This window comes from Papilio machaon, chromosome 10 (assembly GCF_912999745.1).
Source record: "Papilio machaon chromosome 10, ilPapMach1.1, whole genome shotgun sequence".
NCBI classification, from domain to species: domain Eukaryota; kingdom Metazoa; phylum Arthropoda; class Insecta; order Lepidoptera; family Papilionidae; genus Papilio; species Papilio machaon.
The window spans coordinates 594,093-615,864 of NC_059995.1; the positions used below are offsets into that span (position 1 = coordinate 594,093).

General features: G+C 39.6%; 1 protein-coding gene across 1 annotated transcript in view; it reads left to right on the forward strand.

Moving 5' to 3' along the window:
* LOC106713727 (protein winged eye) overlaps window positions 1–21,772 on the forward strand; it is a 77,551-nt gene that overhangs the window by 54,109 nt on the left and 1,670 nt on the right. The window contains exons 4-11 of the mRNA XM_045679763.1: window positions 652–772; window positions 1,660–1,822; window positions 2,148–2,346; window positions 2,792–2,905; window positions 10,631–10,780; window positions 18,139–20,615; window positions 20,749–20,971; window positions 21,074–21,768. Coding sequence (XP_045535719.1) covers window positions 652–772; window positions 1,660–1,822; window positions 2,148–2,346; window positions 2,792–2,905; window positions 10,631–10,780; window positions 18,139–20,615; window positions 20,749–20,971; window positions 21,074–21,768 — 4,142 coding nt within the window. The remainder of the gene's footprint in view (window positions 1–651; window positions 773–1,659; window positions 1,823–2,147; window positions 2,347–2,791; window positions 2,906–10,630; window positions 10,781–18,138; window positions 20,616–20,748; window positions 20,972–21,073; window positions 21,769–21,772) is intronic.

Here is a 21,772-nt window from a genome sequence, read left to right on the forward strand (position 1 = left end):
TCTACACTAAGGTAGTCCCTTAGCGACCATTAAACAGTTCTAAATGCAAATTAGGAATGCAATAAAGGTTTTGTAAATACGATAGTATGGTTACAAAATGTAGTATGGTTACAAAGTTTCTTGCTTGCGTCGCTGTGCATTGCCCGGGCATTACGTCTATTTATGTTTCAACGGCAGGAGCCAGCCCTAACTTGACGTCACTCCGCGACACCGCACCAAATGATCATAATCCGACGATGGATGTACGACTGCTTTGCTTCTTATAACTTATTACAGATGGTTTTAGATCCAAGGTTTAATATTTAACAAGCTCTCCGGACATTAAATAACTTACACCGAACATGTGGAAAAAATGTTAGGTATATTGTACAACTATTATTTAGGAATAAAAAACAACAACAGTAACGCTAGAAGTAGGATGTGATGGCCCGGTATAGCCCGGGAATTCCAACGCTGGATCGCGTCTTATGAGCTCGCGCCCTAGCTACAAACTAAACACATTTCTACATCTACTGATTACTTCTAAGGTCCTAGTACCTACTGTTCTATTGCTACTGTTCGCTCCTATCATATATATATATATATATATCAATGGCAACTCAAGTATTTGGTGATAATTTGTCAGTAAGATGCTATGTTACTTGTGCGCAGTTTCTGAGAGCGTGGTGTCGCGGTCGCTGGCGCTGGGCGCGCCCACACCCCCGCCGCACTCGCCCTACTCCCCGCTGCCCCTCGACCTGCTCGCCTGTTCGCAGCGGCTACTTATTGACAAGTCAGTACACACAACATACCTTCATACCATAGGACAACATTTACTTAAGCAAAGGGTGGTGTTCACGATTTGCCGATGGCAAAAGCAAAAAAATTAATTCATATATGAACCACTGCAATCTCCGATTTAAGGCGTATAAATGGAATTTCGCATAAAAAAGCAACTTTTGATTGGTTGTTCCGTTACTATCATTGATTTTATGAGCCCAGCAGTTGTAAAAGCAAAGACCAAGACGTATATATCGTGGAAGGCTCAAATCAAATCCGTTACGTGTCCAAGTCCATTATTTTGACCTGTATAAAGTTTCAATTGCATCATTGTTAGTCGTTATCGTATCAAAAAACATAACGTCAACAGACTTCGCAGTCTTCTGAGAATCTTGACACCGGCGCCTGCGCCCGATATAATTCCTAGAGGTTATCTGATATCGGCAAAAACATTGGCAGAATAGGCAGTTCATAAGTATTCTTGTAACTAACGTCGTGACAACATAATCAAATTGATCTAGTCTCGACCAAAGATCTTTATTGTATGGCATCCAAAATCTAAAGTGGCATTTTCTGTGAGGTCGATTATGTGCGTAGTTATTATAAAAATAATACTTGTTTTCCTTAATGCAAATAACTACCACTGGTTATCCTGCGGAATAAACTTTTATTAACGGTTTAATGGAAATACGCGGCATTCGTTATATCGCGGAATAGTGTTGTTATTTTTAGGTTTACCATTTTAAATTGTAATTGTAATTGTAGTAAATAATTGCACTGTTAATATTCAAAAAATTAGAACAAACTGTCAAAAGCCAAAACTGTGGTCAAAAATCTGTACGTGTGGGTACTAGGAACTGCATAAATGGACAAGTTATTAAATCTTTGTATGTTAAATAGGGAGGGCAACAAGATGGAAGATGGCAAGCTGGGCAAGGCGTGCCTGCCAGAACTCTGCTGTCCTGGTGACCGGGCGGACGGCCACGTCTTGCAGCCGCTCACCATCAAGACTGAGCAGGCAAAACGCACCTGCAATACTTGCCTCACCAACTCACCTAAAAAGGTTCGTTGGGTTACCTTTTTTTACACTTTTTTGTTTGTTAGTCTAGAAAATAATAATTTGAACTGTTTAAATAGTTTATTTTGAACAGCAAACAAAATCGATTATATAGTAGAACATATAATACGAACTTGGGTAATTTAATTAATGTACAACACATACAAGCCGATTAAAGATTATCAAGGACATTGTTAATTAAAATGAATTTAGCCGTATCGAATTGCGTAGTATTTATAGGTTCAGTGGTCAAAACGTACAATGGAAAAGTTATGTAAACAAGTCGCAACTCGTGTACCAGGGCGACATAAACAGCGAGCGGTGTATTCAGGTGGTGCAAGCGGAAGGCGGGTGCAGCCGCACCAACCCGGTCACGTGGCTGGGCGTTGGGCAGAACGTGCACGTGCAGGTAAAGCGCGAGCCGCACCACATGCACGTGTCGGAGCTGGTCGCCGTCAAGCTGGAGCAGGCCTCGCCCGGCACTAAGCCCGACCAGCCCATGCCCGCCATACCCGCCTCGCTCAACAACGGTAATAACATGTACTTACTACATCTCTACATATATACAACGCATATGTTTATGTTTGCCTGGTAACTGTGGCGCAGTAATAATACGTAATCGCAAGAGTCGGACGTAGGCGTAAAAAGTACCAATTTTAAAACTTGTTTAAAAAAGAAGGTTGTATGTACTATGATTTCAATATTTTCAAATTTGTGTACGCATTTCAACGTATTCATAATTCATATTATAAAAAAGTGTAAATTACACTCAATTACGAAATAAATTAGTTAACATTATTAAATTGCTACTGTGACTGTGGCGTTGGACTGACGATCGCACTAGCACTGTTGTAGTTGGAATAAAACATTCATGATTTCCTAGTGCATTGTAGCTATTAAACTGGTTTTGATTGCCTGGTCGTTTTGGCTGTTGTGGCTGTAAAGTAACTCTAGCAAGATGAATAAATCGCCTAGTGTTCGTGACAGGTTCGATTCCCGTGGGTATAGCGGTGGCGAGGCAGCGCGTGGGCGACGCGGGCCTACTGGCTGCGCTCTCGCAGAAAGACAACCAGCGATTACATGACATTGGTGAGTTATTTTACAAAATTTTAATTTTTTTTTCTTGGTTATATTGCATAATATATGTATTTCCAATTCTACAATGTAAGTGAGCTGACGTTAAGGACCTTGTTTTTCAGTTTCACACGAGTCATATTCCATGCGCAGAAACATAAGAAATGTAAATAAATTTGTTTTTGCATCCAATTTGTTTTTAAACCGATATCTCGGCGCAAGAACGTCTGAGTTTCAATTGTACAACTCCTTATCGGATCTGCTAGCCTAGTACTATCATGTATTTACTACGAGTCCGTTAACTTGGAAAACGTAAATCTTCCATAAATAAACAAACATAATTTGAGCTTTGCGGCTTACAAAATAAGGTACATATTCGATGTAGTGGCATTGAAGAAAACAACTTGACCAACTTTGTAAATATATTTTTAAACTACACTTATTTATAAATTTTAAGTACATAAGAAAACCAGTTTTAACACATGACAACAAGTTTCACGACTTGCGTATCTGATTGGAATTATTAATCAACGTCCACCGTGACTGGAAAACTGAATAACTATTTCATGTCAATGAGGGGCTTGAATGAATGAAAATAAATGTAATTGTAGAAAAATAATACAGTCATCAATTGTTTTCTTCTCACTTAGTGAAATGCGACTAGTCAAAGATGAAGAATGGGTTTTACTAAAATGTTGCATTTTACAGCCTTACTTTAGTAATATTTTAGAATAAAAACACAAAAGGATAATTCATAAATGAAGAATCACAAGCAATGTCGTTTAATTTTACAATACTCAATAACCTGGATTCACCTGCTGACTATAAAACAAATTATAAACTGATCATAAAACTTGTTTTAAATTAAATCCAATTAGCATTTGATCTGCGAAATTATTAAATTAAATTACATAATGTATATCATACAAAAGAAAAACAAGTTGTAACGGAAGAAAACACTCATTTGAAAATTAAGAACGAAATTGATTTTTTTTCCAAACTTTTTTTCTTGAGGAAGCGCGACTAACGAACTCAGTAAGCGAATGTTTTGTGCCCAGCATTAGGCATTTGATGGAAACGCGTTTTTACCACAAACAAATTGGAATTGGCACATCAGTTTTCCTTTATAATTTTATAAACTTGCCATAAATGTTTAGATATTCCTAATTAAAATACGGTTCCCGATATATTTCAGATTCGCAAACAACAGTCAGGAGTTTTAATTTAAACAAATCCACAATACAAAATACAGAGTTCAAAACTTGCAGTGTTTAATTACGCACTAATTAGTTTAATCACGTTGATTAGAACTAGCGGTGGCAATTTACGCCGCAATGAATTTTCATATCGCGCGCACTTTTTACTTCGCTTCGGATTGTTTTTTAAAGGTTTTTTGTAAGTCACCTGCTGCGTGCCTGGTACTACTTTATGATGTACAGACATGCAAACTTTCTAGTAGTCAAGCAAATGTATTTTACATCGGTTAATTTATGTTTACCTATTTCGAAAATTTTGTTTGTTACAAGTTTTTTTCTATTTTATTTTTTTTGCTAAAAACCTTTGTTGAAAAAATGTAATTACTATTACTACTCGCACAACGTAGGTATTCTATCTATAGGAGTATAAGGCCAAAATGAAACTATTTTCGAAGTTATTTATTATTTTCCCGTGGTACAAGTTGATAGTGGACAAATCAAAAATATTTATTATATTATCTGTCATCAAAAATCCCCTAAAGTTTTCGACCACTTGCGACTTTTATTTCTATTTTTACGTTATTTCCTTTAAGCATTGCACTTGATTGTCATCATTATTTCGCTACTGGCAGTAACTATTTTCGGCTGCGCCGTCATTTGACATACGTCACATTGTTATTAAGCAACACTGAATGCTTCTCTAATTCATAATACCCTGGTACTTGAATGTCAACTCTACAACATTCACAATAGAATGCATTTTGCCTGTGGGGGGAGATAATTATGTGTTTATTGTTGCGTTCAAATATTGAAGAGGGTCGCCATTGCCACCGACATATTATTATTGATTTTCGGTTCTGGTATTAATGCACGGTCACATTTAATTTCGGATCTTATCAAAGTATGGCCGCCCGCATGATGCAGTCAAGTGGTTAAGTCATCTTGTGCTTATGAGTGGAAAATAATTACTATTTGTAAATGTATTTACTCTTTACCCTTTACACTTACCCTACTTACCAATAAATATTTGGCAAATCGCCTACGCCGTTAATCTTCTGTATTTCGTTTTACTTGTGCTACAAAATGATGTTTGAAACTATTAGGGAGATGAGGCAAAGATTTCATTTTACACTTTCATAGTTCAATTATTTAATTTAAAAAATCCCTTCACCAATCTCTCGTCTCGAAATAGAAAAGAAACCGCCGATAAAAATCTTCGTTTATCGCTGTCTATAAAAAATGAAACAACACATACAATTTAGTACCTTAAACCAATGTGGTAAAGTTTATTTTACAATGTACACCACCGAAAGTAACCGGGAACGCATACGCAGGCCAAAGTTAACAAGCATCCACCATATCGCTATCTGACGATGACTGACGAGTCTATAATGATTCTAATAGCACACATAAAGTGGCTCTACATAACACACTCAATTTATATTGATTGGAAAATAAAACGGTTTACAAAATAAATTCTGGTACGTTGATTGAGCTCTTAATAAATGTAAGACCGAAGGTGGATTTTGTACGCGTTACACCTAAATTAGCGAACAAACGTTAGTTGCATTTTAACTTTAACACTATCTTCAGAGGTATTTTATTCCTCAATAGTCTGCGTTATTGGTGCTACTGCGTTACTAATGAATCAGAAACGACTAGCAGTTGCATAGCGAACATAACAATCCTCCAGGGGTGGGCAGTCGCAGTATTTCTAATCACGTCCCGCCAATTCTATCCCCGCTTACAACCGCTGTAAACATTTGGCGCGCTTTACACACTCACAGGGCTGTGCCTAAGATAGTGCATATTTTTAGTGATTAATTTTTAAGTTTTAGTTAATGTTTTGAATTGGATTTTTCCACATTAGACAATAATATCAAATCATGAAAGCATCAAAAACTCATGTCGCCGTCACATGTGTATTGAATAAAAGGCCTTCACTAGTAGAATATAGAACACTATGTTATATCCAAGATGTCCATTATAAAAAATGGCGGATGACATATTGACATTTGCCTGTAAGTTTGCTACGCAAAGCCAATGCTTAAAAATATCGTAAAGGTGACATAAATTCTTGTGTGTAAGACATATCGGCAAGATTACAATAAAAGAAAATTATTACAAACAAAATCGCCAACCCTAAACAAGAGAGCGTAAGACAAAATTCTCCCCGGGCCACGTGACCCCGGCTGGCGAGGGCCGAGGGAATGCTCACCGATCACCGGCGCTGCGCCCCTGGTACAACCCGTGACGGTTCTATCGAGTTTCTATTTGGTGCGGATTTTGTTTGTAAGAAAGCGTTAGCTCCTACGTAAACAAACAATTGTAGAAAGTTTGCAAGACAAAACTTTTAAAGATTATTACGATTACACCACAACAAAAATTATTAATTATCAAGTTACGATAGTTTGAGAAGGAGCCATCAGAAGATGCTATGGTGTTCTCTGAAAGACAGAGTCGAGACTAACATTGTCCGCAAGTCTATGTTTGAATGTTGGCCAGCGTGTTTGTAATTTGAAGTCGTAGGAGTGTGTAATTTGACGTCGTTACACTCTATCGTGCGGTCGTAAATGTTAAGACTACGGCTTCATATAATGTTATTCGCCACACTAACATGCCTAGTAAATTATACTTTTGTGCACCGAACCACTGTTGAACTGGTTTTTTCCAAGGTGAAAAAATAATTGATATGCGACTTACGATAAGATAGAGGTTTCTAGATTTAAACTTAGCTGTCAAAACTTGTTTTTGAAAAATCACACCATTAACAACTATGCACGATTCAAACTTCAAATTAAAAAAAAAGTAAATAAAATAAAATTTTATATTTATGTATTTAAAAGGAATAATGAATTCATAAAGTATCTGGCTTTTTCTTTCCTAGTACAAATAATGAGTATAACGTAATTCGTAACATTAATGAATACGCTCGCCACGTAAATATATTACGTGGCGAGCTCACCACTTTACGCAGCGTTTGCACCAACCGTAAACTTTTCAATTTGCCAAATGCACGCCTAAAATTGACATCAAAATGTATTAGGAACCCCTGTTTTTTGCAACAAGAGAAATTGAGCTTTAACTGAATGTCAATAAATACGAATTTCCTTGTAACAGTTAAAATGTAAGTTTTTATGTAAGGGGTGTTTAAACAAGGGTTCGCTATCTTGCTATCCCATATATTTTGTTTGCATAAAAATAGGTTTTGTGGAGTGCGCCATTACCGCGCGCATGTCAGCATTGTTTGTCTTGTGTACTCACAATTATAGATAGTGATCAATTTGCTTATTGTTGTACTTGTAAAGTATATCATAAATTATTTAAGCATACTTTATTTAAACGAACTTATTAAATTTAACTTTTGCGCGTTTGTTGGCAGGTATGTTTCAACTGCAAACTTAGTCGTATCTCTTACTTCATAATTTTGGCATGATTTTATTTGTAGTTATGGTAATTTAATTTTTAAATAGGATGAAACAATAAAAAATAAATAATTCTGGAATAGTTGAGGTTGACCAGGAAAAAATGACGAGAATACAAGAATTGTTGTCTAGGGCAGCCGTAGTAAATGTTGGCGTGCGTGGGGCCGGCCGAGTCTATATTTACACGGCAAAGTCTACGTCGTCGCATCACGCGAAGCGACGCGACTCTATTCTAGGATAGCGTTTTATCTTTGACCTAGATTTTATATTATCATCAAAATAACAAAACTACTATGGATTAGTTAAGCAAATAAATGAAGCTAATGCAAATCTACTTAGCTTCAGCTATTTTCAATATTATGTTTTCAACTTTAAAACATGAATTAGTTTAGCTTTTTTATTTTACATAGCTTTTTTCTATTTTGTAATGGCGGAAAACTAGTATGGCTGGAAAATCCTAGGGGCTCACCGGTGGTCATTTGGCGTCGGATAAACCCTTTTCTTCAGCGCGCGTGATACTAGGCGATCAGAAACTAGGAGGAGTTACATCGAGGCGCCGCGTCACGATCCGCTACGAGTGCGAGCGAGACGGCGCACGCTTGGAATGCAACGGACAGACGACGCCGCGGTGAAGGTCAAATGATACGCGACGCGACACAGAGTACAGATAACGGGAAGATAGACCAGACCTATTTAAATATTATTTTGATTTTATTCTAGGCATTTTTTATTCATTAAACATTTGAACCGTTAGATTAATTTATTTACATTCTACAAAAAGGAAAAAAAGAGGGAATGTAATGTTTTTTTTTTCTTATTATTTCCGTATATGTAATTGTAATATGTAATTTCAAGCAGTGTTTTAGTTTAAAGCCTACTTACGGAGTTTACAATTAAATTTTATACTTTCATAGTAAATACAAGGTATTTTTTTGCTCTTCACTATTATGACGAATGATGCGGGAGAAGAGAGATGCACAATAAACAATGTGTAAGAATGGGTTAGTATTATTAACACGTGCTTCCTTTCGTAATATTTCTCGAGTCATAAACTGATGCCGCGTCAATATCATCGATCACGCACGATCATTAAGTGATTGTTTCAGTAGTGAAAAAGTTTCCTTGCTTAAAAATAAAAGTGATGTCACGCGAACGGCACGTATTTAGGATTAGGTAGCTTTAAATCTTGTCACCTAAATTAGACCTGTTGTTACATTTTTCCGATATTCGGCACACACCATTAGTCCTGATGACAATGGATTTTTTCTTTTTTCATTATAAATCCAAGATGGCCGCCGCGAAAAAATGGCGAATGACATATTTTTGCAGCACTCACTCAACAAGGACATCAAATGAAATGGCTTGAAGAGCAGAGTACGGTACACAGGAAAATCCAAATGGTCATTGTCGCCAAATAGAGGATGACAAATATTTATAAATCGACCCTAACATGGGTATCAAATGAGATTTGACTAATATATCAACGTTAATAAAGAAAGATAAAGCCTAATCAAAACATTAACTTAAAAATGAATGTAGTAGGAATGTGGTAACTTAAAAAAAAGTTTAAAATTTCACAAAACCACTAACTAAACAAGGTCAAATGGAATAAAAAAATACTTGTGAAAATTTGGTTACCTCATCAACAGAAAGAGAAACGAGCGATAATACTAGGAGCTCATAGCACAATATAGCTCATACCAACGGTTGGTTGGACCAGTTCCACCGTTGGTAATACCTAGGTATTGAAATCCATATTCGATCTCAAACTATTTCTAAGGATCGATATATAAATCGAAAACATCGTTTTTTCTTTAGAGGACGATGGATTCATTTTTGTATTCCGTTTCATACAAATTGATCGGTTTCATCGCTGAATACGCTTAAATAGCGAAGCGGCCGCTACCCATAGACATCCGCAATTACAGATGCGTTGTCTACCTTTATAAGATAGATAAGGGAACGCACAGAAAGTGCTTATATCCTCTTCCTATGCGTCCCCTCCTCCATCAAATCGACTTCCCTTTCTATTCTTTCCGTATAAGACAAGGGTGGAAAGGGAACGTGGATTCATGCGTGATATCTTTATAGAATTTTGACAGAGGCGATCGCGATTAGTTATGTCACAAAATATCGACGTTATTCTCGGTGTTTTGGTTCAATTGTGCGAAAAATATTTATTTTTTTTGTTTTTCGGAATCTTTACCTCGAAAGAATAACCTGACTATTTACAGTACCTACATGTCAATATAATTCTTAAATGTTTAAGATACGTTCATGTTCAAAAGAAACCCTATACTTTCTAAATTATGATATGATAGTATGGACCTTACGCATGTAGGTACTATAGGGAAATCTGACGCTATTCCACCTTGAGCGACATTCGTTTGAACTTTGCGTAAATAACGACGCAGACACAATATCCATTAAGACTCAGCTCTTAAATATATCCGTATGAAAGGTCTGTCAGTGATACACGACTAATTGATTTTTACTATTGTGCAATCGTTCGCACAACATACTGCTACGTGAAGTGTTATTTTGTATGAAGTTGTAGAATTTCACGCAATTTTTCTGTAAGTGGAACACCGCGATTGGCTCTTACTGTACATGTGATAACAAAACACCAACAAAAGTTACTTCCCACTATTTATGTAGACTTATGAATAGAATAGAACAGAACGAAGTAGAATTTAGATAAAATTATTGAGTTTAAATAGAGATATTTGCTTTTACAGAGTTTACTGTTTTATCTGCAAACACAAAACGAAGGCTTTTTATGTCTTTTGTATTTATTGCAAATGTTATTTATAAGACAGGACTATATATAAAGTTGTTTCGTATTTGATATATGCTTAGTAGTTGTAGATTAAGTAATTATCATCTTACTTAAATTATGCTTGTATAATAAAAATAAGTTGCGAATGAAGAATAGTTTTTTCTTGACTTAACTAAGCTTGCTTGCTAACTTTAGCTGGCTGTGTTAATTTTATAAATCGTAGAATTGGAAATAACTATTTTTTTTATAATTTCACGTTGTATTGTAATTGACATTTTAGGACCAAAACATCATAAGAGGGGAGGTAGTGGTTGTGAGTAACACGTGCGACACATTGCAGGCGCCACGTCATTCTGTTCTCACACCGCAGACGCGGCGCAGGCGGCCATGACGGTGGGCGTGGCCAACGTGCTGTGCGACGAGCGCCCCGCCCCGCTGGCGTGGCCGGCGCCCGCTCCCGCACCCCCCGCACCGCTTTGGCAATACCCAGGTAAGTCCCTCCCGACGCATGCGAGCCTGGTAGTTGCGCGCCAAGTGCGCGCCGCCGACGCTCGGCGCCCGCCCGCCGCGCCCCCCGCCGTCCCCGCATTACCCAACACAACGGCGCCGCGCACCTCCTCGCGTTCATGTCGCTCTGGTGCCCACATTGCAACTCGCCGCTTACGTCCTCTCTCGCGCGCTTTTCTTTTTTTTGTTTTTAATCAGCTTTTTTTGTGCCTGCTTTTTTGTTTATCCTAAGTTTTATAAACCGTATTACAAAAAAAAAGTTTATTTATAATGACACTTTTTAACCACATGATTTTTGGATAACAAATTAAAATTAAAAAATAATTTATTAGGTCCTTACATATGAAATTGGCGTTTTTCGTACTGGCCACTTTAATCACGAATTTCTCCTCTTTGGTAAGGAATTCCAAATTCAAATTTGTACAGCTATAGACTCATGTATTTGTGGTTCGATGACCGTCATTCATTTGTTTTTTTTCTTCTGTTTTTTTCTGTTTGCGTCACTCATTTCACAAAATGGAAAACTTAAAATATCGCATTATTTACGAGTACGAGTTCCGCCGTTGCACTAGTGCTGCGGAAACGACTCGAAGGGTGAATGATGTGTATAGCGGTAGTGTTGCAAAAGAAAACACAGTTCGTTTTTGGTGCCAACGTTTTCGTTCTGGATATTTCGATCTGCAGAACAAGCCCCGTGGACGGCCTGAGACTCAAGTTGATAATGAAGAGTTGAAGGCTATTGTGGAAGCGGATCCATCGCAAACCACGTCCAAGTTAGCTGCAGGCTGCGATGTTAGTGATAAAACTGTTTTAATTCACTTGAAGCAAATTGGGAAGATTAAAAAGCTTGAAAGGTGGGTACCTCACGAATTGACTGAAGCAAACCGGCAAACGCGCGTCGACTGTTGCGTTACATTACTAAACCGGCACAATAATGAAGGTATTTTAAACCGAATCATTACCTGTGATGAAAAATGGGTTCTTTACGATAATCGGAAGCGCTCAGCGCAATGGTTGGATCCTGGCCAGCCAGCCAAATCCTGCCTCAAGCGAAAATTAACCCCAAAAAAGTTACTTGTAAGCGTTTGGTGGACTAGTGCCGGTATTGTTCATTACAGTTTTCTCAAATCTGGCCAGACTATTACGGCTGATGTCTATTGTCAGCAATTGCAAACCATGATGGAAAAGCTAGCGGCTAAACAACTTAGGCTGGTCAATCGCTCCACGCCACTGCTGCTTCACGACAACGCTAGACCACACACTGCGCAACAGACGGCTACTAAATTAGAAGAGCTTCAATTGGAAAGTCTAAGACATCCTCCGTACTCCCCGGACCTTGCTCCAACAGATTACCATTTTTTTCGAAATTTGGATAACTTCTTGCAAGGGAAAAAATTTAACTCCGATGGGGCAGTCCAAATCGCCTTCAAAGATTTTATTGATTCCCGTCCGACTGGTTCTTTTAGTAAAGGGATCAATGAACTACCTATGAGATGGCAAAAATGCATAGAAAACAATGGTTCATACTTTGAATAATTAAATATATTGTATTAAAAAATATTCGACTTTTTGTTCCTCCCATACAAAACACCAATTTCATATGTAAGGACCTAATATTACCACAGAATTAATCTTAACACGAACAATAGGGAACCGGAGTAGGTTCATAATTATTAAAACGTTTAATGGAAAACAGCTAATGTCGTGATCTATACAAAATTAAATTAGCGACAAAAAATCAAATAAGTTTTAAAAAGAAACAAATCATTCATTACGAAACTGAAAAAAAAAAAAAAAAATCAACAGCTAAACAAGTTCCACTTGTGATGGTTTTATCAATGGCTGTATAAAATTCCAATATAAAAAGATCTCTTATCGCTTTGTAAAGACGTAGCGCGGGATTTCACATTACACTGGTACTAAAATATTCCGAGTACGTCTATTGTAATTTGAGCTTCATAAAATACTTAATACCGAATAACGGGGGTTCTTTATACGCTGGTAATTCAAATAAAACGTTAGATGGCCAATGTAATGAGAGCCGCATTGTATGCCGCGATGTAATACGGCTAACATTTTGCACGTAGTGTACCGTTGATCAAAGCGGCCTTGCTCTGGAGAAAACAACTTTTTTTTAATCATTTCGTAAAACTAGTTTATAATAAGTACAGTTTCAGTTTTTATATTTACAATCAGTGACTTGTTAAGTCACGTTTAGGAATAGACAAAGTTGTTTTTTTTAATTTGATCATCTGGTTCAGTCATCTAAACTTTAAGTTTAAGCAATTTTGTTTTCATAACTTATACTTTAGCGTTCTAAAAACAGGCTTGAACAGTTTACAGACTATGTTGTCAGGTTTTAGGAACTCTTAGGAAAGTTTCCAAGTAAAAAATTTCGATGACTCCTACCATGGATGAGGATGGAGGGATCAGCTGCTCTCTTGTTTCCTTCAGAATCCAAAAAATTAAATTAAATCGTAACCTTCTCTTATAAAACAAAAAAATAAATATATAAACTACTACGAAATACTTAGGTGTCTATAATCCCTACAAATCTACGTATATACCTAACTCAAAATTTACTCAGTTTTTCAATAAAAAATCTTGATACGCATTCTCTTCGGAATAAAATAAGATTTTTTAATATTAGCCCCCCCCCCTTCATCATCGGCTAGTCCTCCCCTTGATTTCCTACGTAAATAATGGTGTATTACAATTTTGACATTTTACAAAATGTTTGTGTTCTTTTGAAATTAAAGTAAAATAATTATTTTGTATTTTGGTTGTCTATTCTAAGTTGTTTTATGCTCTACATAATTGTAACAATGTTTAAAGTTATCTTGTGTAAAAATTGCTTTACTAAGTTACTATTTTTAACGTAGGAGACACTCGTAGGCAACAGCAAAGGCAGTAAAAATATTTGTAGGGTGCACGAATGCGCCAAGTCAACCGGTGATATACAACGACCACACAGAACACAGGCGTGAAGTGGAAGCAACTCCGCGTACAGTCTGATGAGTGTGGTGCCGGAGTCCTCATTTTAGCCCTCTTTTCCTTCCTACTCTTTTCTGATAAGGAAAGGTAGGGAAGGAAGTGAATTTGACGGAGGAGGGGATGCGCATACAAAGACGATATATCCTCTTTCTGTGCGTCCTCTCCTCTGTCGATTAAAGGTAGACAACGCATCTGCAATTGCCGACGTCTATGGGCAGCGGTCGCCTCGCTATTTATCAATCAAAGAAATAGGTTTCACTGATTAAAAAGGAACCGGTTTTATTGGGAACTTTCAAACTTTTTCCTGTTGATTTTTTTTGTTATTTAATTCTGCGTTTAATATATTAAGTCAAAAAATTGTTATACCTAGTCAAAACTTAACTATAAAGCAACCTAAAGATTTTTCAAGTCTATTTTACTTTTTTTTATATCACAAGGTGGCAGACGAGCAAACGGCCACCTGGATTCGCCACAATAGCGAGGCGACCGTTGCCCATAGACATCTGCAAATGCAGATGCGTTGCCTACCTTTGATTAACGGAGAAGGGGACGCACAGAAAGAGGATATTTCTCCTTCCTATGCGTCCCCTCTTCCGCCAAATCCACTTCCCCTTCCCATCTTTTCCTGTTAAGAAAATGATGGGAAGGGAAAGCGGACTAAAATTAGTCCTCCCACACCACAATCATCAGACTGTACGCGGAATTGCTTCCACTTGACGTCTGTCTTCTGTGTGGTCGTGGTATTGCACCGGTCGACTCGACCAATTCGTGCACCCAACAAATATTGTTGTTGCGGGATCTACCACACTTATCACTAATATTATAAATGCGAATGTTTAGATGGATGTTTGTTTGAAGGTATCTCCGGAACTGCTCAACGGATCTTGATGAAATTTGACACAGATGTAGAAAACATAGGCTACTTAAACAGTTATTTTTTTAATTAAGTCGCGAGCAAAAGCTAGTTGGTCATTTTATTCTGATAACTGAAATCGTTCTTGAATAGGTCTTATCTCTGAAAACCTACTTTCCTTAATTTAGATTTTAATTAGATTGTGCTACTACATCTTTAATAATATTTTCAATTTACAATTTTCGTGTTACGTCTTTTTTTGTATTAAAAATGCTCAATAATTCATGTCACGTCATTTCCAAGTCAAGAAATAATGCTTCGAAAATACAAATCGAAAAGTTTACAATTAATAGTATTTGTATTAAATGCCTAAAGAAAACAAAAAATCTATGTTAACTTCATAAAATTGTAATTTTTGCAATTTTTTTTTTTTTTCATTTAATACAATCGTGTATTTTCTTATTTATTTACGTACCGAAAGAAGAAACTAAAACAAATATTCTGTAAAAACTTTAAATTCAAAATCGTCACAAACAATGTACAAATAGTACAAAACAATTCTGTTCAAATTATTAAAAAAATAATCAAGTAATCGTTTGTGTTCGGTCTATCTGTCATTTCTACATTACACTCAAGCACTAACGGCTTCCAAACGCCGGCTGCCGTCTAACTGCCATAAATAATCCGTCATCACAAATGAAAAAAATAAACCGTAAAAAAAATCATAAAACTCATTTACCGATAACTTAGGCCAAGTGGGCATCACTACTCAACACGTCCCGCCCACAATGCTCCGCCTCTCTAACTCCGCCCACGCGAACTCTCGACCAATCAGAGCGCTGCGTTCGCGCCCAGGTGGTCGCAGGGAGCCCCGCCTCTTAATTTTAGTGTTGTGAATTAGTTTTTGCAATTTTTTTTACCGATTACTCGCACTCTTAACGGTTTACGGTAATGAATTTGACACCTCACGCGATAGTTGCCATGTTAAAAAAAGGAATCGTAGCGGTTTGAGAATGCAATGAAGCACGATTTAGTACTTTGTTTGTAAGTAGTGAGTAATTGAGCATTCATTAAATATATTTGACTTGTTTATTGAACTCACGCAAGCTAGATAATAGATATAAGATCTTTTTCTGAAAAGTTAAATGTTAATCTTCTTGCACACAGTTTGTTTATAGTTTACTGGCTTTTGCCCGCGACTTCTTTCCCGCGGAATTAAAAAAAATAGAAAACGGGGTAAAAATTATCCTATGTCCGTTTCCTGGTTCTAAGCTACCTGCCCACCAATTTTCAGTCAAATCGATTCAGCCGTTCTTGAATTATAAATAGTGTAACTAACACAACTTTCTTTTATATATATAGATATGGAAAAAGGCGTCAAACAAAGCTACGATTAAATAAATCTAACAAATATACCTATTAAATGAAAAATTTAATCTTTCACAGTAAGTACCCACAGATGACAGGCGTAAAGTGGAAGCAATTACGCGTTTCGTCTGATGAGTGTGGTGCGGGAGTCCTAATTTTATTCCACGTTCCCTTCCTATCCTTTTCTTATAAAGAAAAGTCGGGAAGGAAATGAATTTGACGGATGAGGGGATGCATACAAAGACGAAATATCCTCTTTCTGTGCGTCCTCTCCTCTGTCGATTAAAGACATTTGCAATTGCGAATGTCGCATTGCTATTTAGGTAAATTCAGGTGACCGTTAGCTCCTTTATCACCTTATGATATAAAAAAGTACATCTAAAGTTTTTAACTTTAAAGTAATAAGTATGATTGTTGGTGGATTGTAGTCAAATTCCATAAAAGGAACCTTTACCTAAATAAAAAAAAACAGCAATCATCTGATGTTGTTAAATGTCAACATTTTATCAAATATAGCTGACACTAGTGTCTTTCTCGTAATTTAGTTAAGAAATAATTGGTCACAAGTTCGTATTGTCAAAACAAATACCGTTACTATGGCAACTTATAACAAAGGAAACTTTCATCAATGCAGACAATTAGAGTATCAACGTAATTACAAAAAAATTATTTAAATTTCGAAGACATTTAAGCTGTCGCCCGCGACTTTGTCCGCGCGGTATTAAAAAAAACTTAAAAATCAGCCTATGTGTTCTTCCAGACTATGTTCTACATCTGTGCCAAATTTCTTTAAGATAATTTGAGCAGTTCCGGAGATAACTTCAAACAAACATTCGCATCTATCTATATCTATATACCTATATATAAAAGAAAGTCGTGTTAGTTACACTATTTATAACTCAAGATCGGTCGAACTGATTTAGCTGAAAATTGTTGGGCAGGTAGCTTAGAACCAGGAAACGGACATAGGATAATTTTACCCCGTTTTATATTTTTTTATTTCGCGCGGACGGAGTCGCGGGTAAAAGAAGTTTATAATATTAGTAAGAAAGTAGAACCTACGAACTGACTGTATGTTATTGGCCAATATAAAAGGGCTACGTTAAAATTATAATTATATATATATTAAACAAAGGTTTATTAGAAGGGTGGTAGTGTGCAGGTCGTGTTCCTGCGACCCTCAAATTAAAACGATTTGCTTTTCAGACGTCTTTTTAATTCAACTATCCATCCTTGTCTCACGCACATACATTACATATAGCTGTCTCTGTCTTACGTACGTGCCAGGAATTACACTCGAGTGCAATGAATCGGTCGTTAGAAACGATTATCGTATTTTAAATTGTATTCAAATTGTGTTTTTATATCGTTCAGTTAATTATTTATGCATTACTTAATGTTGATTTATTATAAGTTATTCAATTGTTCCTCATATTAGTCAAATAATTTCCTTTTTTTTTGGAATAATTGTTTTTTAAACTATAAGGACGTCTCATTATATTTTTACAATGTTCAAAGAAGTCATTTCTTGTGAACTTTGTTTTTCTCTTGTAAAAAAGTTGATAGTAAGTTTTCACTGCCGAAGTCAAATCGAATAACAGTTACTTAAACAAAACCTTTCAAATGTAATCTACACTGAGGGTGGCAATTAGAACGTAAAGAATTAAAATCTATCGTACTTAAAGAGACGTGCTGTTAAATGTTAATTTATTATTCATCGGTACATCGGTTAAACCGGTTTGTTTCTGGGAACGGATCTTCATTAGGTTATTTAATCGAATTATACAAAAAGGCGCCTTTTTTATTCCCACCGCTGGGCAAGTACACACTGGTCCCGGCCGGAAGCATCGTACGCGGCATACAAATGCGCCCGCTGTCCACCGTACCAGGAATACATACATGACCGGCTGTTTACCACTTGATATGCAAATTTACACCTTAACTTAATTGGATTAAGTGCATTAATGTATGTTGAATGAAGTTGAACTCAATGAATCATTCATTATCTTGGAACGTCTCACGTTCGTTTCTAGTTTTGGTGTCGGGACGCAGTTTGATATGCTTTTAATTAGTTTACATGTGGAAGGGTTATTTAATTATTTAATGATGTTATGCTTGTTTTTCAGCTCAAGTGTCAATGGAGAGCATGATGGTGGGTGGTATGGGCATGGGCGTGAGCTCCGTGGGCGGTGTGGGCGGCGGCGTGGGCGCGGTGGGTGGCTACCAGCTGGTGCGCGAGCCCACGTCGGGCGCGCTGCTGCTGTTGCCGGCGCCGCCCGACCTGCCGCACACGGTGGTGTGGGGCGGCGTGCCCTACCCGCCCGCGCCGTTGCTGCTGCCGCCTGCGCCTCACGCACCGCACCACCTGCAGCTGCTGCACGCGCCCGGCGAGCTGCTCGCCTCCACCGCCACGCTGCAGCACACGCACACACACTCCACGCGGCTGGTGACGCTGGCCCCCGCGCCCGCACCGCAACCTCACCCCGCCCACACTGTGGACAAACGCAAGCCCATCATGCAGCCGCTTATCACGCCGCACGCGCTCATCAAGATCGAGCCTGAGCCGCCGCAGGAGAAGCCTCCGCCGACGTTTGCACCGGAGCCGGTGCAGCAGCCGATACTCACGCATCTTTACTATCAGCCCGAGTTTTCGGAGCAGGCGTGCAGGAGTCAGGCCACCTCGCCCGCCGCGCCCCCCACTCCGCCCCCCGACGCGGCCGAGGGTCCGGCGCACAAGGACGCCTCCAATCAAACCGATCACGTTGATGACTACGAGGATTCTCCTAATCACGCCGATGAAGATGAAAGAGAGATCGCGTGTGTGGGAGTTGCACACTTTCCGGAAGAATCGTCGACACTCCAGCTGCAGGAGCACGGCCACCAGCTGCAGCCGCCACCCATAGACAGTGCAGAAGAGTCGTCCTCCGAAGCGCTGGCCAATTCGACGGTCGTAGGAGCGGTCGAGAAAGCGATAGATGCGATAGAAAGAGACGACTCGATGGACAACTCGAGTAGCGGCGGCTCTCACGACTTGGTGATCGATACGTCGGTCAGCTCACCGGTACCGGCGGTGCAGCCCGCCGGCCCGCTGGTCGACGTCAGCGGCCTCGAGCTCTTATCCAACAGCATCGAGCAGTTCGAGAGAACTACACCGGGCATCAGCATGCCGACATTAGATCAGACGCCTCTAACTATCGATACGAGGCCGACGACTAAGTTGAACATTATGATCAAAACTTCACCTAAATCACCTCCCAGGACCGACGCCGAACCGCACAGGAGATTTGAATTCCCGGCCGCCGAACCTATTGCCGGTGAACGGACGAAACCTTCCCTAGATGGGTTAGATATTTTATGCGCGTTGGCTGAACAGAGGTTTATGGAAGAAGTTGAGGAAAGTCCTCCGCCTGTCCTCCAACTGCCCACTCGACCGTTTATAAAAACTGAACCGCTGCTGAGTCCTCCGCCGTTGGAGAGATCCTCAGAATTGATTAAAAAAGACAAACATAATAGACACAGGGACGACTCTTCGAGTGAAAGGAGAAGAAAAAGGAGTAGGGACCGGGAAGAAAGGTTAAGGCATAAGTTGGAAAAGATGCGCCGTCACAAGCGGGAGAAGGACAGAGAAGGGGGGAAAGGTAGCGGCGGAGAGTTGGAAGCGAGCCTGAGACGTGTGACGGCCTGTCCGTGCGGCTCGATGACGTGCACTCACTCGTCTTCCGTGCCCTCCGCCAAAGCTCTCGTCAACGCCATGGAAAAAGACATGAGGGAACGCCTGCAGGAGCTGCAGAGGCAGTGCGACGAGAAGAGAGCGCAGCTGAACGCCCTGACGCCGCCTCTTCCGGCGCTCTCCACACCGCCCACGCCATCCACGCCGGCACTGTCTCCCAATTCAGACAGAGGTTCTTCAAAGAAAAGAAAGGTTGGCAGGCCTAGAAAGGTTTCCAGTCCGGATTCAACGGAGACTATAGTCGCGAAGAAACCGAAATCGAAGAGCAGTTTAGTTGGCTATCTCTTAGCGAAAGGAAAGCTAAAAGGCGGCATTTTGTGCAGCAGAGGAGAACCTTCTAGAGACGAAAACAGAACGAGTAAAGTCCGACCTAAGCTGAAAGCGGAACCGATACTTAAAGTATACTCCGAGGAGGAGGAGGTGGATGGGTCCTTAAACAGATCCGCCAGCTCCTCGATGGAGAGTCTGAACGAGGTGCGACAGAAGAACAGGGAAAAGGTGGATCGTCTTGTCAGAAAACATTCTAGAGACGATTTACCGGAAATAGAGCTGGCGATACGAAGAGTGAGCGCATCGAGCGAAAGTGATAAAGAACGGCGTCGCGCGAAGAAGAGGAGAAAGAGTCTCAAATCGAAAGAGAGGCCGAGTGAGAGCTCGAAGGAGGAGAGTGCGCAGGCGCCGGCGGTGTCGCGCTGCACTCTCACCGAGGACAAGCTGGACTCATCACCGCGGGTGCTGACTGCCATGGGCGGCTTGTTCTACGCCGGCAAGCTGAGCGCGGTGCAGGCGCCCGATGTGTACGCCATCACGCTGGATGGAGAGAGAGGCAACAAGCCCCATATCTTATCCAGGGAAGAGACTTTAAGAGATGCTGTGAGTAACTTTTTGAATTTTTTGACCCTATTTAATAATTTACAGTTGTATCAAGTATGTCTTTTTTGTATTTAATGGTTTGTGACTAATGGGATTAGCATTACCTAACTTTAGTCCCACCCTAAACTTTCAGATTCTGGAAGTGAGTCCACGCTCTGTGTCTGAGCTGGGGTCGGGCACGCGGGTGTGCGCGTACTGGTCGCAGCAGTACCGCTGCCTGTACCCGGGCACTGTGGCGCTGGCCTCGCCCGACCCGCGCCACGACCACCTCGTGCCCGTAGAGTTTGACGACGGCGACTCCGGCCGCATCGCACTAGAGGACATACGCTTCCTCGAACCAAACTATCCCATTGTTGGTGAGTCGAAACTTATATTTTGTCTTTCCATTTTGATTGATGTTCAGGGTACTTCATCACGGCAACATCGCATTACAGTAACTTTACTTTCGTAACTTTCAGAGTACGAGAACACTCTATTCACACTCGGCAAGCGAAGAAGAAACACAAGTGTCACAGAAGATAAAAAGGCAGTCGTCCCGTCGACTAGTACAGAAGTTAAAACTGAACCGGCACCCCCGTCGCAGACGGTAACAGAAGACAAAGCAGAAGAAGAAGACAGACACAGAGATAGAAAGAAACTTAAAAAGCATCGAAAGGAAAAACTCAAACGACTCCATTCCAGCGAAGAAGATCCTAACTCCACCGAATACGTGAAGAAGAAAAAGAAGAAACACAAGTGTTGCGAGGAGCACTGCAAGCACAGAAGACATCATAAGAAACATCACAGGAAACATAAGAAAAGACATCATTCGAGTTGCAAGGAACATTCGAGTTCGTCGGGAGACGATCACCTCAAGAGGAAGTCTTCCACAGATTATGTCGATTCTATTAAATCAAACGAGGACTCCGGAGACTCCAATGACAGGCTGTCCACTCTGATTGCGGTCGAAAAGTCTCCCGATGAGAAAATGAAGACGGTCATCAAGAAAGCAGTTTTGTCAAAGAAAACTCTTGTGAAGAACGCCATTTTGGACTTTACCAATCTCGGGAGGATAACTTTGAAGAAAGACGAAGATGTTAAAGATAATCTAAAAGACAGTGGAATTGGACTGGAAGTGGATGTGCCGTCTACTTCTATGGATGCCTCAAAAAAGGTAT